Source organism: Engraulis encrasicolus, chromosome 24 (genome assembly GCF_034702125.1).
Source record: "Engraulis encrasicolus isolate BLACKSEA-1 chromosome 24, IST_EnEncr_1.0, whole genome shotgun sequence".
Lineage (NCBI taxonomy): Eukaryota > Metazoa > Chordata > Actinopteri > Clupeiformes > Engraulidae > Engraulis > Engraulis encrasicolus.
Genome location: NC_085880.1, coordinates 22,282,019 through 22,309,518, shown reverse-complemented (window position 1 = coordinate 22,309,518; position 27,500 = coordinate 22,282,019). Strand labels below are relative to the sequence as shown.

General features: G+C 44.4%; 2 protein-coding genes across 4 annotated transcripts in view; one reads left to right on the top strand and one right to left on the bottom strand.

The window, feature by feature from the left end:
• hspa12a (heat shock protein 12A) overlaps positions 1 to 10,394 on the top strand; it is an 84,958-nt gene extending 74,564 nt beyond the window's left edge. For all 3 annotated transcript variants that reach the window (XM_063192275.1, XM_063192276.1, XM_063192273.1), the window contains 4 exons: positions 2,241 to 2,345; positions 2,815 to 3,073; positions 6,832 to 6,935; positions 9,451 to 10,394. In XM_063192275.1, the coding sequence (XP_063048345.1) occupies positions 2,241 to 2,345; positions 2,815 to 3,073; positions 6,832 to 6,935; positions 9,451 to 10,103 (1,121 nt within the window). In that variant the 3' untranslated portion in view covers positions 10,104 to 10,394. The remainder of the gene's footprint in view (positions 1 to 2,240; positions 2,346 to 2,814; positions 3,074 to 6,831; positions 6,936 to 9,450) is intronic.
• Positions 10,395 to 24,102: 13,708 nt separating this feature from the next.
• LOC134441732 (pancreatic triacylglycerol lipase-like) overlaps positions 24,103 to 27,500 on the bottom strand; it is a 17,752-nt gene continuing 14,354 nt past the window's right edge. The window contains exons 10-13 of the mRNA XM_063192124.1: positions 26,900 to 27,026; positions 25,957 to 26,068; positions 25,501 to 25,665; positions 24,103 to 24,264 (exon numbers count right to left, since the gene is read on the bottom strand). Coding sequence (XP_063048194.1) covers positions 24,192 to 24,264; positions 25,501 to 25,665; positions 25,957 to 26,068; positions 26,900 to 27,026 — 477 coding nt within the window. The 3' untranslated portion in view covers positions 24,103 to 24,191. The remainder of the gene's footprint in view (positions 24,265 to 25,500; positions 25,666 to 25,956; positions 26,069 to 26,899; positions 27,027 to 27,500) is intronic.

The following is a 27,500-nucleotide window of genomic DNA, read 5'->3' as shown; positions in this document are numbered from 1 at the left end:
CTTAACTCTTCAGATGCTACAGTGGTTTTAAAGATGAAAAGCAGCAAGAAGATGTTGTAACTTTATTTTGTACATTAATTTGCAGTCACAGAGACAGCTCCGAACATCACACTGCAGCTAAAGGCCTGTGGGGACTGCAGACACCCCCCCCCCCCCACACACACACAAAAAGTATAGTGCAATTAAGTGAATACGCACGAACACATACACACACCTCAGTTATGGCCATGCACCCTTCTCCCTCCTGACATCTGGAGTTTGCACACTCTAGGACAGTGGGACTAATGCAATTAATATAGCAGAGGTGCGTGTGTGTGTGTGTGCGTGCATGCATGTGTGCATGTGTGCGTGATAAATAAGTAAAAGTTCAACATTGTGTTCAAAACACATACACTCCAAGCACACAAACCAAATGAAAGTTACTTCAAGTACATATGCGGAGCTAGAAGCCCCTCATTCCCCTTTAACCTCCCCTTTTACTGTAGTGTACTCACACTTCAGACCTACTCAGATTATTATGCAAAACAAACAACACATGCATACGTATGTATTACACATTAACACAACACATGGTGGACACTGTCCATGGATAGCAGATGAATGTACTTTAAGTTTACACAGACCTTAATGCACACACACACATACGCACACAGGCACAGGCACGCAACACGCACGCACGCACACACACACACACACACACACACACACACACACACACACACACACACACACACACACACACACACACACACACACACACACACACACACACACACACACAAAGGCACAGACACAAGCACAGACATGCGAACGCACACACGCACACACACACACACGCACGCACACAGACACACACACACACAGGCACAGACACTCGAGCACACGCACGCACAGGCATACACACACACACATACACACACACTCTCTCTCTCTCTCTCCTAATCCCCATTGATAGTACTGTAGTTGCCAACTGCGCTGACTGGAGCTGAGTCATGCTGTAGCTCTAGCACATCACCTCACTCACTGCAGCAAATGCAGTACACTCACTCAGAGAAACTCTCTCTCTCTCTCTTCCTCTCTCTTCTCTCTCTTCTACTGTATCTCTCTTCTCTCTCTCTCTCTCTCTCTCTCTCTCTCTCTCTCTCTCTCTCTTCTCTCTCTTCTACTGTATCTCTCTCTCTCTCTCTCTCTCTCTCTCTCTCTCCCTCTCACTTTACCCTCTCCATCACCCTTTTCTCCTCTTCTTTCTTCCTCCATTTCCAACTCTCTCTCTCTCTCTCTCTCTCTCTCTCTCTCTCTCTCTCTCTCTCTCTCTCTCTCTCTCTCTCTCTCACTTCCCCCACTCCCTCACCCTTTTCTCCTCTTCTTTCATCCTCCGTTTCCCTCTCTCTCTCTCTCTCTCTCTCTCTCTCTCTCTCTCTCTCTCTCTCTCTCTCTCTCTCTCTCTCTCTCTCTCTCTCTCTCTCTGTCTCTGTTTGAAATGCTGACTCCTAGTCACACACACACACACACACACACACACACACACACACACACACACACACACACACACACACACACACACACACACACACACACACACACACACACACACACACCCCATTAGCCGAGAGACAGTCGCGCAGAGTCACAGTGTACAAGTACATCGCCTCCTCTCACTGCAGCAGCCCAGCGCTCTCAGCCTGGCGTTCTCAGGAGAAACTTCCAGAAGCAGGCTGCAGGCTGCAGAGGCCTCAGTCAGAGTGTGGCTCCATTTCAATATCGCTCCTCTGTCCTCGTGCCTCGAGGCTCACAGTCTTGGATGGCGTCTCATTCCTTCAAAAATGTATTCCACTATGTTCAACCACCATGTATACATACGATATGTCATCATTCGCTTGCAAGCATCCTTGTTGAGGGAAGTCTGGCTTGTTGACACACAATACCCCTCTTCGAACGCACACACTTACTGTAGACACCTAATGCCGTGTTCTGCAATGTCTACCTTTTTCTACCCACAAAATGACAAGTACCCTGACTGAATCTACACTGGTGACCGAGATGTACAGTAGTGGACATACACACACACACTTAGACACCTGATGTCATGTGATAATAACAAAACAAACACATGCATACTGTATGTAGTATTACTTTTAACGTAACACATGGTGGACGCGGTCTGTGGGCAACAGATGCATGCATGTGCAGTAGTTCCTGATGACCTCTAAATGATCTCTACGCCTACTGAATCTCCACAGGTGACCGCTATGTGGTGGTGGACTGTGGTGGTGGCACGGTGGACCTCACGGTTCATCAGATCCGCATGCCTGAGGGGCACCTGAAGGAACTCTACAAGGCATCAGGTGAGTTTATCGGTTACAGGTGGCTGGATATTACTCGCCATCCCTTTGGGCAGATGTTATTATTACCTTACTGTCAGGAAAATTGTAATGTCCAAGTCTTATTAATCTGTTACTTACGCATCTCAGTAATGTCATTACAATGTTGTTATGATGTTGCGTGTTTTCAGCAAAGACCGAACGGTCCCGCTGTCAGACCCATCTGCACAACGAGGCTATGTGTTATTTCAGGGTGCACACCTCTCACATGAGTTGAACTCAATCAAGTTGTGTATGTCATCAATAGGATATCCCATGTGTTCCCCAGTTCATTGTTGTCAGTGCTGCTTTTTCCAACACATTCCACAACTTAAATTACACTCTCTCTCTCTCTCTCTCTCTCTCTCTCTCTCTCTCTCTCTCTCTCTCTCTCTCTCTGTCTCTCTCGCTCTCGCTCTCGCTCTCGCTCTCGCTCTTGCTCTCCCTATCCCAGGAGGCCCGCATGGCTCCATAGGTATCGACTACGAGTTTGAGAAGCTCCTGTGCAAGATCTTTGGCCAGGACTTCATTGACCAGTTCAAGATCAAGCGTCCAGCAGCCTGGGTTGACCTGATGATTGCCTTCGAGTCGCGCAAGAGGGCCGCGGCGCCGGAACGGACCAACCCGCTCAACATCAACCTCCCCTTCTCCTTCATCGACTACTACAAGAGGTTTCGCGGACACAGCGTGGAGCACGCACTCCGCAAGAGCAAGTGAGTGGGGAGCAGCCTTGGATGAATGGATGTTGTGGGGGAGAGGATGCCCATACCAAAAAACATACATAACAAACTTGCATGGTTACACAAATTTGATCAAATATGACATAAGAAATGGGCCACATTTATAATGTGTGCCCAACATCAATCATCCCTTATCCTTCAGAGATTATTAAGAGTGAGAATGAGAAAGAAAGTGAGAATGAGTAAAGTGTGTGGAGAGACAGTACAAATTAATAAACACATAAATCAATGAATGAAGGAATCAATCAATAAATGAATCAATAAATGAATCAATAAACGAACGAACAGGAAGGGAAATTTGACAGTAGAAGGAGGGATGAGGCACTGACGCTATGTAGAAGAAGAAAGATGAAACAACAGGGAGGAATTGCAGTTAGCTTCTGTACATCATCAAGGATGTCATTTGCTCTCATCTTCTCTTGTCCCTACAAAAACGATCTTTGATTCAAATATTCAAATCATCAAAACGTATCCTGTCTGTACTAAAGTCAGGTATGGTTTTATTACCATATGTTCAAATGTCTGTACCAGGGTTAGCTCATGTCCCCTTCTCTCCCGTCAGACTCTTGTTCAGATACTTTTTCAGCTAGCTCTACCAGTTTGCTAGTTTTTCCAACTCCATGCATTTGAATGGCCTATGACATACAGCTCATCTGTTCCCACTGCGGAAGCCATCACTTCTGTCAGTGCATACGTTCATCACGAGGTTTCATTAGGTGAGCAGTTATCTGGCTCGCTCCTCTCTGTATCTCCCTGTGGTGGTCAGCTGAACAGGGTCATGGGGTGATGCCTCTGAGGTCTGCAGAAGCACTTAGTCTGCTTCTGCCCTGACGGCCTCGTTACGGTCTCCCACGTGGCCAGGGAGGACATGCTCCAGCACTCCCTCATTAGTTTTTTAAACTGCAGTAGAGGATATGGTCTAATGATCTAGTGCAAGGGTTTTCAAAGTGGGGGCCGGGGGCCGCGAGGGGGTGCTAGGAGGTCCGTGGCAGGATGGCAGGAAAAAGTATAGCGCAATTAAGTGAATAATTTAAACAACTGAATAACTAATGTAAACAAAACAAAATAAACCAAAAAAGCAAAAAAAGATTCTCAACAGCATTATAATAATCTATAGCATCTTTGAATTTAGCTACTATCACTATATACAGATCCACGTATATTAAGGTTGTGAAAGGGGGTGCACAGAAAAATAGCGTCACATTATCCATGTAAGGGGGGCCTTGGCTGGAATGTCTTGGTAAATGGGGGTCCTTGTCATGGTAAAGTTTGGAATCCCCTGATCTAGTGTAAGGTCCCTGACTGCCCAAGCTGACAGTACCATTCGCAGCAATAGATAATACGTAGTGCTGATTAAGGAGAACCGGAGAACGTAGCTGGATGTAGTAGGCCTAAGTGATGTTCAACCAACCAATGAACCACCTTCATGTTATGTTCATGTTGAAGGTTCCTTCGCCTGTGTTCAGTACAGAGTAGTGGTGTCAACAATGATCAATTCGGCGATGCAATCCAAGGCGGGGCATGGACGATCCAGAATCGATCCGGCAAGTTCCAGAATCGATCCGGCAATTTTTTTAAATTTCAATTGCTTCCATGGATATTTCGGGAGCAAATGAATGTTAAATTAAATAAAAGCACTTCAAAACATTGCAAGACTGATACAGACTGATAAAGAAAACAGTTAATAAATTGTTGCTCAATATCTGACTACTTGTATTGCCTCATCATGACTGATTAAGCATTTGCTTTGCTTTCAATAGAAATGTAATGCATCGCAATCCATTGTAGAATTGAATCGGATCGGATCGCATAGAATCGAATCGAATCGAATCGCTACCTCCCAAATCGTGATCGAATTGGATCGTGAGGGCAGTGCCAATCCACACCACTAGTAAAGAGTGAGAGTCCTGGTACACCTACATGTAGTGTATGTAGAGTCCAGCATGTTCTCACTATGGATTGTTCTTTTTTTATGTGTTATTGAACTAAGCATTACTGGCATTGGAAATGCCCTCCTCGCTCCACCCACTCTCCAATGCCCAGAGGTGACACTGTAGCAGGCAGCTGTGCCCATTGATCTCACCGCCCGTTTGACATCACCATGAATGACATCACCGTCTGTCGCCCCTTAGCTGCAGTAGTGGCTCTGTCATTAGTGGCCTCAATGCCCTCTAGTGTACTTAGCTGTCCCACCAAGGGGTTAGAGTGTCTCATTTGTCCAATGAACTTGCACACGATTATACAGTATACTGGGAAAGGGCCTGAAACATTTGTCAGTGAATACATTGAATTGAAAATCTGAGATCTCTGTCCTTTCCTTCAGCACCAAATGTCCTCCTCAGGTAGAAATACGATTCCAGACACCTGATTGGCTCCACTTAGTTTTTGGACCCCAGTGACTGTCCCACTTTTGCTATCGGTACCCTTGCATCTCTCTGTTTGTCTTCCTGTCTGCTTACTCTACTCTACTCTAATCTACTACTAGTGTATCTGTCTGAGCCCCCTCCCCAAGGGCCTCGTGCTTTACTGGTAGAGCCTATAGCCTCCTACTGTACCCACCGTGGCTCAGCTATCTGTCCCTGCTCTGGGAAGCCATCTGTTAGGAGATATGGGCCAGAGGAACCCAATCCAACCCCACACCGCAGAGTAGCCGATCTGTCTGGTGGTAGCCTGGTGATGACACAGCCATCTTTCACTGCATCCCCCCTTGGAGCAGAGTAGGAGTAGGAATCGGATCACGCTAGCCATTAGGACCCATGGAGAAAGCTCAGTGACTCAGCGCGGTCTCATCTGAGTTAGCGTGCGCTACTGCTTCCTGCATTGGGAATCAATGGTAAATATATGATGCTGGCTTGGGGCCGGCTGGTAGTATTGACGGCGTCATTTGAGAGTTTTTCGGGGGTCTGGGTCCAATGCGTAGCAGTCCTGGAAGGCAGTCTCTTTCATCTGCCCACTCATGCAACATGTAATTTGTGAACCAGCCTTTGCAGCTTGCACTTAAGGGAGTCTTGCTTATTGGTACACAGTGAATTTAGAAAAAGGTCTATTCACCATGACTTCTCTCGATATTAATTACTATGTGGTAAAGTACCTTTGATGATACCAGGCACACAAATGTACAGTATATGTGTATTGTTGTAACCATGTAATATCATAAGAAAGTGTTTTGAACATTAAATCCCTGTGTCCTCCTCATTCTCCATCCTCCCTTTCTGTCTTTCTCTATCACCGTTTCTCCCGATCGCTCTCTCTCTCTCTCTCTCTCTCTCTCTCTCTCTCTCTCTCTCTCTCTCTCTCTCTCTCTCTCTCTCTCTCTCTCTCTCTCTCTCTCTCCCTCCCTGTCAAGAAGGAGGTCTGTCTGGTAAATTTTCTATTAGGCATGGCAAAGTTGGCCATTTGGCTGACCCGCAAGCAGAAAATGCTGAACCTGGTGTATGTAGACCCCTTAGAGGGTTTCTTGGGAATGGTGAAAAGTCGCATCAAGGTGGAATACATGTATTATCACTTGGTCAATGATTTGGAGAAATTTTCAAACGTTTGGTGTGTGGGGGGGTGTTGTGTGAGGTTGGGGGGGACGGAGAGCTGATTGTGAACATATAGGGGGGGTGTTGGTCTGCTTTTGAGCAGTGGCTGTACTGTGCCAATGATGGCTGAATGGTGTTAATAAAAGGCTTTTTAAAGGTCTCTCTCTCTCTCTCTCTCTCTCTCTCTCTCTCTCTCTCTCTCTCCAGTGTGGACTTTGTGAAGTGGTCATCTCAGGGTATGCTGAGGATGAGTCCCGATGCCATGAATGCCCTCTTCAAGCCCACCATCGACCACATCATCCACTACCTCGGTAAGTACTGCACACTAACACCCTCTCACCATATAACACAGGCAAGCCAATTGGCAAAAAAAATCCTCTGTCGATGTCCATGGAGGAAGCAAAGCAAGCTGAAGGCAAGTTAAGTCCTGTGCAAACGGGAAAAAAATCACCACCCACAGGCGGCGAAGTCAAGGACACAAATGTTTCAACCAATTTGATTTGCTGCTACACCCTGCTGACTGTTCAGCTGTCAGAAAGTAGCACTGAATTTCGGGAGTACTGTTTTAATTCACTCTTATGTATTTACAGCATTAGTCATTATCAGTCCCGCACCATTTGACCAAGCATGTAGCATCAAATACCTCATACCTGGTACTGTGTTGTATGAAACACACCAATAATACAACAATATGTTCATAACGTCAAATAACCAGTGTGTGGGTGTTTGCATACTCGTAGATGCGTGCAAGCGTGTTTGCGCGGGCGTGCGTGTGTTTATGTGCACACGTGTGTGTGCATACGCGTGCATAGAAATACAGAGGGGGAAATGGGGGTCATTACTATTAAATACACTGGCCTGAATATGTTGTCCTTGTGTTGTGTACGAGCAGAGTTCATGCACTCTAACTGAAGTCAACAGATAACTGAATACCTTCTCCATGCACATGTTACAATAAGCAGCACTTAGACTCCTATACTGTCATATTCACCTCACAAAATAAAGATCTGTCTGTGTATTTGTAAGTGTGTGTGTGTGTGTGTGCGTGTGTGCGCGTGTGTGTGCGTGTGTGTGTGTGTGTGCGTGTGTGCGTGCATGCGCGTGTGTGAGTGTGTGTGTGTGTGTGTGATGGAAAGAGTGACATAATAGTGGAGAGGTTTATTCCCAGTGGAGTTGTTCGGGACATGAACAGCACTCATGGGTTTTCTCCCTCCCTCACTCACTCTTTCTTTTTCTCTTTCCCTCACTCATTCTTTCTTTTTCTTCCTTTTCTTTCTCTTCCACATGCTCTCTCTCTCTCTCTCTCTCTCTCTCTCTCTCTCTCTCTCTCTCTCTCTCTCTCTCTCTCTCTCTCTCTCTCTCTCTTACTGACATTCCCTTCTCAGTTTCTCCTCCTCTCGTTTCATTTCTCTCCCCCTCTCTTCTCATCCCATGTCCTTCTCTTCAATTCTTCCTCCTAAAATAAATGATCTAAATTATGCATGGAGTTTTGGGGCGGGGTAAATCTAGGTCACTCAGACTTGGCCTCTAGTGTGTGCGTCTGTGTGCGTGCATGTATGCGTGCGTGTGTGTGTGTGTGTGTGTGTGTGTGTGTGTGTGTGTGTGTGTGTGTGTGTGTGTGTGTGTGTGTGTGTGTGTGTGTGTGTGTGTGTGTGTGTGTGTGTGTGTGTGTGTGTGTGTGTGTGTGTGAGAGAGAGAGAGTTACTCTGTGAAATCAAGGCTCAGAGTAAGTGAAACACAAAGTACTTTAACACAGACCAGAGTTATGTCACTGTAGTGTGATTGTGTGCACACACCATACATACACCTACACACACCATACTGGGAACTGTGTCACACTTGGTGGACAGTGACGGTATGTACAGTATGTGCCAGCTAGATTTTTTTCCCTTTTTACATTGTTCTTAGCTTTTTAAATGCACGTCTACCTACATCTGTTTTTTAAATTGTACTACTTCCCCTTTCTCATCACCTCCCTCATGTCCTCTTTTCCTTCTCTCTTTTCCTGTCATTGGTCCTGCTGTCCTCTCCTCTCCTCTCCTCTCCTTTTTGTCCTTGCTTCTTCTCCTCTCCTGTCCTTTCTCATGGTCTTTTCTGTCCTCTTTGCTTTTTTCTTTCCTTTCATTGTCCTCTGTTCTCTTGACCCCCTTCCTCCTCCTCTGCGCTCATTTTACTATTTCTCTTAGCAAAAAGTATCTCTCTTATTCTGCCGTTTTCTCACTCAGCCAAGCTGTTCAAGGGTGCAACACTTTAACCTCAGTAAAAAGTCTCTCTTTGATTTTCCTCAGCCGAGCTGTGTGATCGTAAAATGTTGTGTTTATATCTCTCTCTGATTTTGCCCATCTCTCTCTCTCTCAGTCGAGCAGTTTGACCGTAAAATGTTGTGTAATGTGTACTCTTAGCAAAATCCCTCTCTTTGATTTTGTCCCTCTCTCTCTCAGTCGAGCTGTTTGACCGTAAAATGTTGTGTAATGTACCTATACTCTGTATATACTATACTATACTATACTATACTATACTATAATGTACCTATAGTAAAATCCCTCTCTTTGATTTTGCCTATCTCTCTCTCTCTCTCTCTCTCTCTCTCAGTCCAGCTGTTTTACCGTGAAATGTTGTGTAATGTGTACTCTTAGCAAAATCCCTCTCTTTGATTTTGTCCCTCTCTCTCTCAGTCAAGCTGAGCGTAAAATGTTGTGTAATGTACCTATACTCTTAGTAAAATCCCTCTCTTTGATTTTGCCTATCTCTCTCTCTCTCTCTCTCTCTCTCTCTCTCTCTCTCTCTCTCTCTCTCTCTCTCTCGCTCTCTCTCTCTCTCTCTCAGTCGAGCTGTTTGACCGCCCGGAGGTGACGGATATCAAGTTCCTGTTCCTGGTCGGGGGCTTCGCCGAGTCCCCGCTGCTGCAGCGCGCGGTGCAGGACATGCTCCAGGGCCGCAGCCGCATCATCATCCCGCACGACGTGGGCCTCACCATCCTCAAGGGCGCCGTGCTCTTCGGCCTGGACCCGGGCGTCATCAAGGTGCGCCGCTCGCCCCTCACCTACGGCGTGGGCGTGCTCAACCGCTGGGTGGACGGCAAGCACCCGTCCGACAAGCTGCTGGTGAAAGAGGGCACGCGCTGGTGCACCGACGTCTTCGACACCTTCATCGCGGCCGACCAGTCGGTGGCGCTCGGCGAGACGGTCAAGCGGAGCTACACGCCGGCCAAGCCCTCGCAGCAGGTCATCGTCATCCACATCTACTGCAGCGAGAAGGAGGGCCCGGGCTTCATCACCGACGCCGGCGTGCGCAAGTGCGGCTCGCTGCGGCTGGACCTGAGCGGCACCGAGCCCCCGCCGCCGCCACCGGGGGGCGGCATCACGCGCCGCGAGATCCAGACGCTCATGCAGTTTGGCGACACGGAGATCCGCGCCATGGCCGTGGACGTCAGCACCTCGCGCAGCGTCAAGGCCGCCATTGACTTTCTCAGCCAGTAGACACACCCCAGACACACCTCTAAACCTCCACCACCAACCCAGACGCACTGTACCTAACTTACTTACTATTACTATTACTACTATTACTACTACTACATCAGCCGCCACAGCAGCAGCATGTGAGGAAAACTACAAAAATATGGAAATGAAAATGGGGGTGGTGTTTAGTCAGGGGAGGAAATACATGTATGGGTGAAAGGGATTATGGGTAACTGAGTTCTAGAACACAATTATCATGTGAAGCTCCTTCCCCTCATCAGCTCCACCAGTTCCTCTCTGGATTCCACTCATCCAGCCACACACACACACACACACACACACACACACACACACACACACACACACACACACACACACACACACACACACACACACACACACACACACACACATACATTCACCTGCATATCACATGCACAAATTCACACGCATTAAGACGCATATCACATACACACATTGGCACACACACAGGCACACACACTTTTCTTCAAAAAGGGATAGTTGATTGAATGTCAAACCAGTCAGTAGCATACTCATATTTACTGTAGATATCTGGTTTTATTTTATCAGGAAGGACATCTTTCCTGGACTGGATCACTGGATTCTCACACCATCTTAACGTCCCATCGAGGACTTGATGCTAGACAATAGAAACTCTCTTAATGCCTCCTTCACTCCATCTTTCCACGTGTCCTGTAACTCTCTCTCTCTCTCTCTCTCTCTCTCTCTCTCTCTCTCTCTCTCTCTCTCCCTCTCTCTCTCTCTCTTCTTCTTCTGTCTGTTAGTTGTTGTGTCATTTAAAAAAAAATGATGGGCCATTTTCACATGAATTTATTCTTAAGCAGTTCTCAAACACAGTTTTTCAAAACAACTGTTTTGATGACTGTCAGAAGAGCGGTAGTTGCTGCAACTCTTTCAGGTCCCTGAATGTGCTCACACATCTGGACTCTTTTTTTTTACCTCCATTCCACCAGTGTCTTTCTTTCTATCTCCATAATTCGGTTCTGTTTATCTTTCTGTGTCCTCTCTGTATGTCTCTCTTTTCCTCCTTCTTACCCACTGCGTTTGAGTGAGGTCGGCCACAAGCTGAGATCTGCAGCTGTGACTGGGCGTCACCATGGCAACTCAATCCTGGTCACACCAGGAGATGGACCAATGAAATTGCAGTACAGTCGACAGGTGTGATGTCATGTCAGCTACTGTCAGCGTAGGGTGGGGCGCGTGAGGGAGTGTGGGGAGTCAAACAGACGTCAGGCAGACGGGCAGTCTCCAGAGTCAGACTCTCCACTTGAAATAGCTGAGGATGAATGAATGCCCCTGCAGTATGTCATTGGAGGTGTGTCAGTATTTATCGTGCACCTACTGTAAATATACTGTAGTGTGCTCTTATCTGGTTCAGATAATAACAACAACGGTCAGGAGCTGTGGACTAAACTACTCCCACCTCCCAAATCGTTGGCCAGGGTTTATAAAGGTGGTCAAGTGTCTTATTTTTCATGTTAGGCGTTGTTTTAAGACAAGTTAAAAGAGGGATTATGAAGCTAAGCTAGTGAAAGTCAATGGATCACTGTAGCATGTGTGATCCATTGACTCTCACTAGCTTAGATACTTACTCCCTCCTTAAAACAAGACAATGCCTAACGTGAAAAATAAGACACTTTGCCACCTTTTTAAACCCAGGGCAACTATTTTAACCGTATTCAGCCCCAAAATAGTGGCATACCCCTTTTAAGTGATGACCAATTCATCTGCTACTGTGTAGGCTACAAATAAAATAAACACACACACACACAGACACACACAGACACACACACACACACACACACACACACACACACACACACACACACACACACACACACACACACACACACACACGCACACACACACACACACACACACACACACACACACACACAGAGCTATAATCACATTTCAGACTGTTGTGGTTACAAGCTAAGTTTAAAGATGTAGTTTTAAGAGGCCCAGTCCTCTACCACTTCATTGGATCCCGAACTGTAGGCATATGCCTCTGGATACAGAAAAATCTGTCTTCTATCTGTTAGTGATCCATTCTATTAGTGATCATTTCTGTTCGGTTTCTATTCTATTCTACATATTCTATTCTATTCTATTCTATTCTATTCTATTCTATTCTATTCTATTCTATTCTATTCTATTCTATTTTATTCTATTATATTCTATTGTTCTGTCCTTTGCTGCCCCCCCCCCCTCTCTCTCTCTCACACACACACACACACACAGACACACACACACACACACACACACACACACACACACACACACACACACACACACACACACACACACACACACACACACACACACACACACACACACTTCATGTGAAACACATATTTTAGGGGAACAAATGGATTCATCTTTGTGGATTTTTTACAGTAAGCTACGTTTATGATGAGCCCATGTTATTATTATGTTCAGCGCTCTTCCCACTCATGAGTTCAAAGTGTGGTCAGTGTGCAACACTAGACGTGCCTACACAACTCTAGGTGCTTGCGGCACATCCATAATGCTGTGTGTGTGTGTGTGTGTGTGTGTGTGTGTGTGTGTGTGTGTGTGTGTGTGTGTGTGTGTGTGTGTGTGTGTGTGTGTGTGTGTGTGTGTGTGTGTGTGTGTGTGTGTGTGTGTGTGTGTGCACGTGACTATGTGAGTGTGTCTGTGTATGAGCACAGAGTACTTGACCCTGTTTCAAACAAGCTCTGCATGTTCCACTGTGCCACCCCATAGTCTTGTAGGCAGTCCCAGTCTTACAAGGGCTTTGTATAGGCCTACAGTACACATTGAAACATTTTAGTCTGTTGCTCCATATGACCAAGTCCAAATGCATTGTGTGCATTAGAATTTTACTTTCCATTCTCTCCTCAAAAAAGAAAACGAGACATTTCTGTCACACTGTCTGTTCAGCGTCATGCCACATTTTCTGAACACCTTTTGTTCAACAGATTATCCTACACAGTCTTCAGGCTTACGTTGTGTGTGATGATCTTAACCGTTCTTGGCTATTCTTTGGCCTGATGAGCCATATAGGATACAGTACTCTTCGTTTCCATCGCATTCCTCACCAAACTCTTTACGGCATTCCACAGCATTCACTCATTGCTGCATTAAAAGATTTTCTTTTTTTTTAAAAAAAGAGAAAAAAAAGAAAAGAAATCCTTGAATGTGAAGGCCTTTATATCGCGCTGCATCAAGCCAATGCCGTCATCGTGGGAAACAATAGGACCTGCTGCTTGTAGCTTTGTGTGCAGACTAGTGAACCATATGAGAAAGCCATGGCTAATACGCTCGCTGTTCTTCACAGGCCTGCGTCTGTGTGCTCCCGTTTTTGTGAAAGAATGCGTGAATGAATGAATGAATGAATGAATGAATGAATGAATGAATGAATGAATGAATGAATGAGTGAATGAAGGAGAGAAGCCGGCGAGATTTTTTTTTCTCTCTGTCTTTTCAAGTGAATGCAGCGTAGGACAAGCATCCTTAAGTGAACCGGTCATGTTCGAAGTGTGTTTGTTCATTTCTGTATATACAGTATTTAAAAGAAATATTGTACAGGTTTTTAGTGAAGTTATTTTAGCAGCTTAGTAAGCAAGCAGACACAGGAATTGTGTGACTGTGTGCAGGAGTGACCTGTGTGTGTGTGCACTGCATGCCCTGCCCTTGTATGCTTTGTGTGTGCGTGTGTGTGCGTGCGCGCGTGTGTGTGTGTGCGTGCATGCGTGCTCAATGCACTCCCCTCAACACTCTCACCAGCTCAGTCATACTAGAAGACACACACACACAAAAAACGAAGGTGTGAGAAAAGGATGAAGAGAAAAAAGAACGTGAAAGTGTGTGAATGTGTGATGCCTATACTGTATGTGGCTCTCTAATCATGCTTTTTTTTTAAGAGAAAAGCAACACTTGAATACCTTTTGCCCTTAACATTACGAATGGCTGTGTCTCTGCTGGTTTTAATTGAGGGATTCTATGTTTTGGTTCATTCTAAGATGTTGGCGCAGGCGGCAAAAAATCCAGTCATTATTGTACCATATCTACGAGCAATAGGAGAGTAGGCTACACTTATCAGAGCAATTTGACAGGTTAGCCTACCTGTTTGTCTGTCTCATCAATTCAACAGCATCCAGGCGGAAACACTATCATGCTCTAAGCTCTAAGTTCTTCTGATTTTCGCTCTATCCTCTATATCTACAATACTGACTCTATGCTTATTAAAAAATGTATTACTGTTATTATATTGCTTTCACAGTTTTCCTGCAGAATATGGACAAATGTTTGCTGTGCATAAGATTTACCGATATCTCAAGGATTGGATCCACAAAAACACTGACAAATACATGTTGCACAGCAAATAAAAATAAATAAATAAAAGAAAGAAAGAAAACAGAAAATAAAAATGAAGAACGCTGCTGCAGCATCCAACTCTGAAGTTTACTGGAAACATTTATTCCAACATAGTTACACTCCATCTTTTGGACAACACATGTCATGAACCCAGTCAATCATCGGTATATCATTAAGAGGGCCATGTCAAATATAATCATCCTATAATCGGACTAGTGCCTGAATATTTTTCCAGTGTCACTTTATGGAATCCCTCTTGCTTCTTGGGAATTGGATAAAAGCATGGCTGCCAAAGACCCCCCTTGCCAAAAAAAAAGTCTGCAGTGTGATTGGATGTGGGGATTCCAAAAGGCAGGACGATGTTTCTTGACCAATGGAATACTGGTTTTCCTGTCCTGAAGTCATATCATTGAATGCTTGGAGGCAATCTTTTCAAAAGCAAAAGCAAAAAGGATCTTGATTTTTTTGTTGTTGTTGTTGTTGATTGGCTAATACTAGATAGTGTGCCAGTAACTTGCTTTTTTAAACCTGCTGTTGCTTCCAATACAAAGAGGAGAGACTGTGTGCTTGGAAATGTGTGTAATCTATTTCCTGTGTTTGTCCCTGAGCTCTGTGTCATGGCTATGCACGGCTCGCATGAAAATCACACTCTGGGTGACCAACTAAGACTTTATCCATCAATCACGCCCTTCACTCTCGGACACGGGGGGTTTTGGCAAATGGGATTTATTTGAATTGGATTTTATTTTTTTGTTTTTTTTGTTCTGATTTTTGTTTTTGTTTTTGCTTTTTCTTTTGTTTGATTGGTGGCTTTGTAAGCAATGTGGGACTGTGGTTTCAAAGTCAATGGAGGCCCTTCCCCATTCACCCAAGGCCCACCGAGGTCTCCGCCCACTCTCTGCTCCAAGTAGTGATAGGCTATGGAATAGCGCTGCACAGGCATGTGTGCATGTTTCACTTGCAGTGACACTTACACACACAGTTGCACACAAAATTAAAAAAATAGCACACTTACACACACACACACACACACACACACACACACACACACACACACACACACACACACACACACACACACACACACACACACACACACACACACACACACACACACACACACACACACACACACATATAAACAGCTGAGCATCCAAATAGCTTCCTCACCCAACAGTAGACCTTAAGATGAAGTGATATTCTTTAGTCACCACAGCTGCATGGGTCATGACCTTGGGGTTTGACCTTGAAGATGGTGTTGAGTAACGAGGCCTGTCAGAGTGGGGTCAAAGGTCAGGTTTTACTGTAAGCGTGACTTTGTGAGATTTGTGGTGGCTGGTTCTTTTCCCTGAGACTCCTGACTAAGGGTTGCCCAACGTCTGTCTGAGGCCTGAGCTCATCACGATGTCCAGGTGTGTGTGTGTTTGTGTGTGTGTGCGTGCGTGCGTGCATGTATGTGTGTGTGTGTGTGTGTGACTCAAGGAGGTTTGAAGGTATCTGAGCACAGCACCACTAAAGAAGGGAATCTGGTGAAACAGGAATGGAAAAGCCATTATTGTCTTCATTTAGGCCTATATTTCTTTTTTCTTTTCTTCCTTTCATTTTTCTTTCTTTCTAGCATACTGTGGACCATGTTTTATTGTGCAGCTACTATTCTTCACCTGAAAAACTACATGTAGAGCTTCTTTGTACTTAAATAATGCAATGTCAATCATATATACAAACATGACATAAAAAGCATTGTGTTTACAATTATTTCTGCTGAGGATTTCCTTTTTGTGTTCTACCTTCATGGTAAAAAATCATATGTCCCCCACAGAGCCTCCAGTTTGCCATTGTTAAGGTCGAGGAACCCTAGAGGTTCTAAGAGGAACTAAGTTCTCAGAGGAGCCTACAGTATGTGACCAATTGGTTCTTGGAAGAACGCTAAGGTTCATTCAGAGGTTCCACAGGGAAGTCAGCAGGAAGCCAAAGGTTCTTTGAGGAAGCCTTTGATTGCCACTGTGGAAGAAGCTCTAAAGCTTCTCTTAGGAACCTCAGGGTTCTTCCAAGATAAGATGGAGAATGTTTAGGTTGCCCCACAATCCAAGTGAAGGTTCTTTGCAGAACCTTCCACTCCTACAGTGTTCTTCAGCACATGTTGTATACTGTGTGTTTCTATCTTCCCATTGTCATAGCAGGAGTGGTGAATGGGGGTGTGAGGCCCTCTGTATGTGGATCTTGTGGTGTTTGCTAGATTAGATGAGAGCTTCACCTGACTATACCTTTGCTTTGCCTCTGAAGTATGGAATGTGGTGGAGAAGAGGACTCCTCTCTTCTTTTCTCTTTCCCTTTTCCTCTCATCTTCTCCTCTTTCACGTCCCTCTTCTCTTTGGTCTGATTGTCTTTTATTTCCTCTCATGTCCATCCATATGTCTCCATTTCTGTCACATCCTGTTTTCTCAGCTCCTCTCTCCTCTTACTGTAGTTCGTTTACCCCTCTTCCATTCACGGTGTCCTTTTTATTCACACCTGTCTACTCTGGTCTTTCCAGTAGCGTTTTGGAGAGCGCGCACATCCAGATAAAACAGGTGCCAGACTTTAACACGATTAAACATGAAAAGAAAGAAGGTCCGCACACTGTTGCTGCTCCCAGTTTTATTATACACAATATTTCGACCAGTCTGGTCTTCGTCAGGTGTAGGCATACAGTGTGCGGACCTTCTTTATTTTCATGTCTACTCTGGTCTTCACCCATCTTCTCCTGGCTTCTTTGTTTTTCTCCAAAAACACTCACCCATCTCGTCATCTGTTATCTATCCCCTTTGTCTGTCATCTAATCTCCCCTGACTGATTTTATCACCCTCTCTCCTCTTTCTCTCCTGTTTTGTCCTGTCCTGTCCTCTCCTTTCCTCCTCTCCTTCCCTCTCCCCTCTCTCCTCTTTCTCCCCGCTCCTCTCCTCTCCTCTCCTTGTTCTCTCCTATCCTCTCCTCTCCTCTCCTCTCCTCTTTCTCTCCTATCCTCTCCTCTCCACCCCTCTCCTCTCCTCTCCACTTTTCTGCTCTCCTCTCCACTTTTCTGCTCCTCCCCTCTCCTCTCCCCCCTCTCCTCTCCTCTTCTCTCCTCTCCACTTTTCTGCTCCTCTCCTCTCCTCTTTCTCTCCTCTGGTTTGACTAGTCTACCGCTCTTGCCATTTGCACAATAAATAAAAAAGGAACAACTGTAACTGCAATGTCCAATGCCAAGTAACCACCATCCAACTGTCATCGAAATAAAAGCTATATGTATTTCAAATGTAATGTCACGGGCCTCTCTCTGATCTCTGTGTTGGTATATGTTCTTGGTTACTGTGTCTTGTTACCTGCCTAATGTCAATGATGAAGGAGTTGGTCATGCGATTTAATTGGTATTTCAGCATAACTGTCACGCTCTCTGGCTTGAAGGCACATTAACGTACTGTAAGGAGAATGAGGCCATGAGCAGATACATTTGTAAAAAATAAATGTATTAAACAATTAATGAGGGGTCTTTGAAGCAGCATTGCTGTACCTTGTTCAAATAAGAAGCATCCATGCAACACCACACCTGTTCACCTGTTCAATGAAGGAGACTATTGTGTCCAAATAAAGGTTAAAACACTCAATAAATGTATAAGCCTAATAAAAAATACTACAGATGGATATGCTAAAAGCTAAGTACGTTGGAATTCCTTTTTGTCCCTGAAGATGGCATTGACTTGCAAAACGCTTATAGGCGTAGAGTGTGTGCTCCACCACCTCTCAATGTGTGTGAAGCATTTACTGTAAGTGAGTTGTCATCTTCCAGGCAACCATCGTTGAAAGTATATGGGCATACATAGTTTAAAGAGGGTTACCAAGTCTATGGTATCCATGGTCATTGGCAATGGTAACATGTATCTGTGTCTTTTTGATGAATTCAAGTTTTGGGCTTGGAAGTTGAACAATGGTTCAATTTCAAGCACTAGACAGCGATGAGGATTTGAGAGGCAACAGTGCCATCTTGTGTCTGTGCGTGCTACGTCATCCCTAAAGCTGGCAGGCTGATGTAGAGGAAGTAGCAACTGCACACCATCAGTGTGTGCGTTCCAATATGCAACCTTGCGTCCTCCACTTGTGCTTGTGGCCTCGTACCAGGAAGTAATATGTCGTGATGACATCACTGACAACAGCAATATATTTCCATATCTCGCAAAAGCTCAATTGTAAAGTCATTTCCTCATTTGCAAACTGGATGGTGAATGAAGAATAGTCCCCCAAAAATTGTTTTGGCTAGGCTGACAGTGGGGAAATGTTATTGTTTTCTCCACGGAGGTGGGGCCAGAAGGCGGGGCGGGGCGAGGCCACAAGCACAAGTGGAGGACGCAAGGTAGCATGAATGCACCCCATCAGTGTCTCATATGATTTGTTTCCGTTTAATAGGCTTTATCAGGGATGGATCATCCAAATAATTGCTAATCACACACAACTGAAAACAGAAAAAGTAAGGCCAGTGTTCATCCTTATCATTACATTACAATTCATTACATTTCATTGCATTACATTACGTTATGACCTTATAACCTGTCACTCTACTGAACGCATTAAATGAATAGTGCGAGAAGTCCACCATTGATTTTTTTAGTGAGTTGATTTTTGGCCTTCAAGGGTGGTAGCAGGCGTGTGTCACACAGAGGTTTCCACCCTTTTTCTTCAGGGATCCATGTTTTTACTATTGTAAACTTTGGTGACCCAACCGCGCGAGTGCGCACACATGATGCCCTCTGTTTCTTGCGAAAACTCATTTTAGTCATTTTATTCCTCAATTTGTCTTTGGTCAAATATAGAATAAATGTTTAATGTAGGCCCTAGCACTTATATTTTGTTGCTTTTATGCATATATTAGTTAAATTCTTGGTCGTTTATTCAACATGGGCAATATATGGTATTTAAAATTAAACCCCTTAAAATCAAAATGGCTCTGTGACCCTCTGTGGATCTTTGGCGACCCATAGGTTGACTCCCGACCCATAGGTTGGGAACCACTGCATTAGACCACACATTACAACGATGTAGGGGTGTAACGGTATACAAAAATCACAGTTCGGTATGTACCTCGGTTTTGGGGTGGCGGTTTCGGTACATTTTCAGTAAAGTAGCCTAATATAATAGGAAAATACATTCAAACTGCTACTTTGGGTCTAAGATTTCATCAGTGTAAGAAATAGCACTTTTCTCAAGGTCTCACAAAGAACAAGCCTCTACACCTGTTTTTTTCTTGCATTCTCTCTCAGCGTTCTGCATGAGCCACTGCATGTAGTGGCAGCATAATGTAAAAAACATGAACAGAGTAGCCTGTCACCTTTCGATACAGCACTGTTCGATGTGGTACAGATCTGTTCGGTTCAGTACAAGTACAATACATTTTACCTTTACAGGCCTACAACGACGTGTCCTCCTTCATTAATATTCTCCAACCCTGTAACACACGACCCCTGTTATAAATTAGCAGCTACCAGAATGGCAGTGATTGAACAAGTTGTAATGTTTTACCAAAGGCCCTATATACTGTCATTGTGGCGTAGTACAATGGTAAAGGTTTTTTTGTGACTATTACAGTGGTACGGCGTGCATTAAGGGGCTACGTGTTTAAAGTAGGATGGACAGCCAGTGAGGAGGGCCTATACCGAAGACCACTGACTGTACCACCACCTGGAATCTACGCCTGAGTTGCCATGATGATTGATCGCAATAGTGAGCAAAAAGTGCTGCCATTAGGAGGATTTTGACGTAAATGGAGGTGAGTTGACTCGGGGTCAACGACCAGTGATACAAAAAAAAAAACGGGTAGACAACGGAACTCCTTTTTTGCACTCAGTCAGACCCCAACAGAGTGAGTGAATGAGTAGGCCTGGAGCTACATGTTGTGGAGGCTCTTTCTGCCTGCCAGTTAGTCGCACTAACATAGCTTTACCTAATCATCCAAATCCTTCAATTACCGCTAAACCTCAAGTGCACTCGTTTGTGTGATCCAACAATGTGAATATGAAACTAAACGCAAGCACTTCTGAATCAATCATTGCGGGCGTGTGTGTTATTTTAACATAAGTACCCATGAAGAGACACTCAACCCCAGCGCAGTGCAGGTTTGCTTTTTTAATATTAAATATACCCTGCGTGTGTGTGTGCATACATGTGTCTGTGCTTGCGTGTGTGTGTGTGTGTGTGTGTGTGTGTGTGTGTGTGTGTGTGTGTGTGTGTGTGTGTGTGTGTGTGTGTGTTTCTATGCGTGGGGGGAGAGTGTGTGCGTGTGTGTGTGTGTGTGTGTGTGTGTCTGTGTGAGAGAGAGAGCAAGAGAGAGAGAGAGAGAGAGAGAGAGAGAGAGAGAGAGAGAGAGAGAGAGAGAGCCAACAAGCATGCAAACCAGTGTATCCACGTGTGCGCTTGTGTGTGTGTGCGTGCATGTGTGTGTGCGTGCATGCGTGCGTGCGTGTGAGCCTATGTGTGAGGTGGCTCTGCATGCGTGCGTGTGAGCCTGTGTGTGAGGTGGTTCTGCTTGTGTGCGTGTGAGCCTGTGTGTGAGGTGGTTCTGCTTGTGTGTACAAAAGAGGTGCAGTGGGGTGCAACTTTCAGATCATAATAAAACAGTGTGGGGTGAGTTGCCACGGTGATTTCAAGAGGACATGTTGAGGCACATTGTTCAGTTTATTCAAGACCAAAATGACCAATTGGGAAGGCACAACTTTACTGCATTGATTACTATTAATAGCTTCAATGTTGCAATCTATGGTATTAGTACTAGTCAACCAGATTTAGGACTTATTTCATTACAGAAAGAAAAATGTTGTCTCCACTGAATACATGTACTGAAACTGAAACTGCTTTAATGAAGTTCTTAAGTGATATAGGACTCAATACAGACAATGGAAAACTGCTGTCCTTGTATTAGTCCTTGTCCTATAATTTACTTGATCTAAGTGTTGTATTTGACGCAGTTGATCATAACATTCAAATACATAAATTATAATCTATTGGGCTCTCAGTGCTCTTCAATGGTTCAAATCGTACTTAGATAACAGAAACCATCTTTGTCTCTATTGATAGCTATGTATGGAGTATGGAGTGCCACAAGGATCGATTGTGGGACCTCGTTTATTCAACTTGTACACGCGAATGGACAACAGAAATTCTGTGCTTTGAATCCAAGTCACTAACAATTAAGTATTGAGTCAAAAAACTTGTGTGATGATGAACAATTGCAATTTCAATACTCACATCAAAGCATAACTAAACCAGCTTTTTGGCACCTTAAGGAACATGTCTAAGATTAAAGTTTTATCATCTTAACTGGATATAGGGAAATTAATACATTCTTTTATTTCCTGTAGAGTTGACTATTTCAATAAGCCGCGTATAAGCCTCGCCCAAAATTCGTGCAACTAATACAGAGATAATATAACTTTAGAATTGAGTTTAAAACTGTTCTGATTGTCTATAAGGCACTCAATGGCCTATTGCAGATATGCGAGAGAGCAATATCATCCTATCCAAGATGTCTTAGGTCTTAAGAGTCTTCCCTACTGGTTGTGCCAAGGGTAAACTCCAGACAGTGTGAAATGGCATTTAGCCACTATGCTGCCAAATGCTGGAACCAGCTTCCTGCTCAAGTCAGAACTGCCCCAACAGTGTCATGTTTTAAAAAATAAATTTAAAAAACATCTGCTTTTGGTTAAGTTTAATTATCTACTCTTTATAATACGTAATACACTCTCTACTTTCTATATTTTCTTCTCTCTTCTCTTTCTTTCCTCTCAAACACATTGAATGACAGTTATGTATGATAATGTGCTATACAAATCCTATTGCTATTGTTATTCTTGCTTTGAGATCATCTATAGGTGGCCTTGGCTTAGGCACTGGATGTGACAAACATTAGTGCCGTCTTTCATTTCTTCATGTTGAACAACAGACATACAGTGTCTAGGTCTATGCAATCACACTATAGCATTTGCCCCGAGTGGCCTCCTTCAGTGCCAAGTGTGTGAAAAGGCGCCATAGGCTCCGTTTAGCACAAAGAGGAACTTTTCTATCTGCCACACTCAATTGCTTTCATGTCTTTAACCTTGCCTTTGTGTGGCATCTTGAAAGTCTGGGTTTGTGTTGCCACTTCGACGCTAATGCTTTGACCTGTCTATCTAGTACGGCAGAAAGCCAGCCTCCAGGCTATGGCATTCTGATCAAAATGAGACGCTGTCATTCGCAAATTCCCACAGACAATCCCAGTGTAATTGCAGGAATTAGCCGAGCTATTTTGTCATTAGTCGTCCTACTGAATGGACCAGCAAGAATGGAAGAGTGTGTGTGCGTGTGTGTGTGTGTGTGTGTGTGTGTGTGTGTGTGTGTGTGTGTGTGTGTGTGTGTGTGTGTGTGTGTGTGTGTGTGTGTGTGTGTGTGTGTGTGTGTGTGTGTGCGCACGTGAGGGAGGAGAGAGAGAGAGAGAGAGAGAGAGAGAGAGAGAGAGAGAGAGAGAGAGAGAGAGAGAGAGAGAGAGAGAGAGAGAGAATTGCTCTAGGCCTACTTAATTCCATATTTAATGCCCTAATGTAGTTCGGCTATGTGCCAGAGCCGTGTGACTTTGTTTGATCTGTCTGCATTGTGTGGATCTGATGGAGGGAGAGAGCTGAGGAAAAGTCGGCGCGGCAAACACTAAACGCACTTTGTTAGCATGCTGATGAAAATGGCAGCTCGCCTATTCTACCCCGCACTATTTAGGTGACATTGATTACAGGGTGAGTATTCCAATAAATGAATCCAAAACAATGACGCGCAATCAGCGCTGCATGGCGAAGGCGATGAAAGGCACGCGGACAGATTAATGAGAGCGCATGCTCGCGCGCGAGGCCTGCCATTGAAATTACAGATATATGTGACACATTAGGGCAGAATTTTGGCTAGGTTGGGTTTTGGATGTCAGCGAAAGACGAGGCAGGGCGGAGGGCCATCTTAACATATAATTTAGCTTCAATTTGTGTGTGTGTGTGGGGGGGGGGTGTAACGACGCACAAAAACACTCGCTCCGACAACATTAGGAGAGCGATGATGAGGCTTGGCCTGCCAAAGCAGAGGAGCGAAAGGGTTTGGCGGCCTTTGTTCCATGGCAGCCGAGGGGAGTGGGTCTGTGGCATTTCACTTGTTCCAAGGAGACGCTTTTTGATTGTACTGCACTGCCTGCCTGGGTTGATATGAGCAAATAACTGACTATGATGAGAGCGATGATTGCACCAAAATAGCATGTGACTGTGTAAAGGTGGTTTTGATGATTTTCACTGATGTGAACCAGTGTGAGAAGGCTGAATTCACACAACTTTGTATGTAGGCCTATATATATATACAGTATATGTACATTGTATATAGTACGTGTGCACAATTGTGCACCCATTCTCACCTACAACACTGGCTTCAATCTGCTCTTCGCCCTGGCCTAGGCATACTCCAGTGTGCCTCCTTATTAAGTAGGCTAAGTATAGTACATGTAGTGTTTTATTGTCTGTATTTTCGCTAGGGAGATTTAGGCAGGAAGCACATGAGACATTAGACTTGAAGAGGAAAACCACACATTATGTGTGAGAATGAGGTCTTTAATGGCATCAGTGTAGTTTATAAGACTGCAATTGCACTTGAGACATTGAGGGAGTGAGTCTTTAATGACGTGAATTCATATGTACTGTATTACTTAGCAGGGCAGGGATTCAGGGTCTGCAGAACGTTCTCATACAGCCTCTCGTCTCCACAGAATGCAAACCTGGTGAAAGGGAAAGAGAAGAACACATCTTATTTGTTTGTCTGCCTGCAGTGTGTGTGTGTGTGTGTGTGTGTGTGTGTGTGTGTGTGTGTGTGTGTGTGTGTGTGTGTGTGTGTGTGTGTGTGTGTGTGTGTGTGTGTGTGTGTGTGTGTGTGTGTCTCTCTCTGTGTGTGTGTGTGTGTGTGTGTGTGTGTGTGTGTGTGTGTGTGTGTGTGTGTGTGTGTGTGTGTGTGTGTGTGTGTGTGTGTGTGTGTGTGTGTGTGTGTGTGTGTGTGTGTGTGTGTGTGTGTGCTGGTCTAAAATTCATGTATTGTTAATTTCATTAAACTTTTCAAATTGTGTGAAATAGACAACGGCAACTTAAAGGGACAGTTTGGTCAATTTCAACATGCAGTTGTATTGCTCACGCTACCCTTGACTTGTCAGTACCTGGTGATGCCACATTTTTCGGCTCAGCCCTTTCCGAGATATGAGCAATTCTAATGGGGGCAGCGTTTGTTTACATTTAAAAAAAATGAAACATAGGCCAACTCCAAATATTTTCCCAAAAGGTACTGCTGTTTGCTAGTTGTCTGCTGATGTTTTATAACCTTTTGGATGTTTTTGGGAATAAAATTTTTAAAAAAAATGAAATGTAAACAAAGAGCTGCCCCCATTACAATGACCAGGATCTCGGAAACGGCTGAAGAAAAAGAAAAAAAAATCTCAGGCACTGACTGTCCACACTGTCCAGGGTAGTGTGAGCATTACAACTGCATGTTGAAATTGACCAAACTTTAAACAACACAGCATGAAAGCACTGGAGCAGACGTTAAGGGGCATCTCTCTGGATGTACTCTGTAACTAAGATGATTGTCAATTTGACAATTGTCAATATGATACAGAACTGATCAGACATGAAGAGATATTCCACTACCATGGAAGTGGCATGGATTTTGCACTGATGCCATGCTTCCCTCCAGTGGTGAAAATGTGTCATGGCATGACAGGATGGTTGAAAGTGGCTCAACATTACCCATAGGCTTACTAGCAGACTTTACCCCTAAGATAGTCGATAGCAAAGGATTACCACATTGGCCAGAACTATTGCAAAGTCATAACAAAGTGAGTAAGCTGGTAGGAGCACACAGGCAGACGGACGGACAGACAGACAGACAGACAGACAGACAGACAGACAGACAGACAGACAATAAGAACAAAGATGGAGGCTCAGCCAGCCAATGAGTGTGGACTTACTGCTTGTTGTCCCGGAATCTGGTCACTTCGATGCGCGTGGCTCCAAATTTGGCCAGAGGGTTGATGATGTGGTCGTTCCAGAGCCACTTGACATGGGTGATCTCCCCAACGTCCACCTCAGTCTCGATCTCACTGTCATAGCTGTGACCAGGCTGAAGGAAACCACTGGTGACAAAAAATGATAAATACACAGAACATATGAACTACTCCAATAGCACTGTGTAAAAACACACACATACATCAATCAATCAATCAATTAAACAATGAAATCCTATTTATATAGCACGTCATACTCAATGTGCTTATTCAGTCGGATATGTCATGTGCGCGCGCACACACACACACACACACACACACACACACACACACACACACACACACACACACACACACACATACACATACACACACACACACACACACACACACAAAGGCACAATGCTTGACTGTACATACATGTAGATCCTGTACTGGCGGGTGTTGCCCTTGTCACCGTGAAGGGCAACGTTGAACAGGCCAGGATTGGTCATGGTGCCATCAATGGTGACGTTGACATGGTAATCATAACCTGAAATTCACAACACATTAAAGACAGTTGATATTTTGAAGGAAGCCCTATGGCAAGGGGTTCACAACATTCTCAAACTTGTGGCTCACTTGAAAATGTTGTCACTTTTTTGGGCCCAACTCTGACCCAATAAACGATGCAACTCAAATAAATCAACATTGATACACTCACAAATATTATTTAGCTTTTTAGAAAACGGTTTGAAGGTCCACTTGTAAAACTTTCAAGGCCCAACAGCGGGCCCCGGCCCACAGTTTGAGAATCACTGGCCTTTTAGTCTTACACTGGTATTTTAGTCTTACTGTACGTCTTATACAGTGTATCATGCGCTGTTTAAAGGTAGAGAATATGCAAAGACTATGTCATGTGTTTAGCATTCCAGAATTCATGCTGCCCATTCATAAATGCTATCGTTTTCATGTGTATTTTCCAATTTCTAAGCATTCATTATGACTGGGAAAATTACTTTTTCATGCATAAAAAGGGGGATTTCCTCAGTAAATATTAATGAAAAGATCAAATTTGGGAATGGGTAGCACAGTTGCAAAGAGAGAGTTGCAATGTCTACTCTGGCCACCTTCCTACATACTCATACCTTTAAAGAAATATACATGAATCAATTTAACTAAAAAAATAATTGAACAAATTACACTGACATGGTAATTATAACCTTAAATTCTCAGGTGATATTTTCAGGCAGCTAAATACATCATCACCTAATGTGAGTACATGCACATCATGTCAGTGAATACTGCAGAAGGAATATCAAGGATAAGTTTCATTACACCATTACATGTCATTGTTTTCATTTTGTGCGTGTGTCTTGCTTACGGACAAAAGGAGGCTCCTTGGCCGTGGTCAGGAAATATCTCATCTTGCTCACGCCTTCTGGAATTGGGAAAGTGTCAGCAAAGTGACCCATGATGGGACAGTCACCCTCGCATGAGTGGCACTTGCCCTGAAAGATGGATGGACACACACACACAGGCACAAACACATACAGGCGCACACATCGGTCCAATTCTGTATGCAATTTTTGCTACTATTCACATTAAAGGTGACTTTGACTTGACACACTCTCACACATTCTCACGCGCACAATTCACACACATGCACGCACGCACGCACGCACACACGCACGCACGCACACACGCACGCACGCACGCACACACGCACGCACGCACACACACACACACACACACACACACACGTCTCAAAACACACCAAAATATCCTGAGGTGTTGACACTGTCCCCTACTGAGAACCAGCATCTGCCTGCTTAACAACCAAACACACACACACACACACACACACACACACACACACACACACACACACACACACACACACACACACACACACACACACACACACACACACACACACACACATTGGTAAGTCATCTATCACAATTTGACAGATGGATATTCAG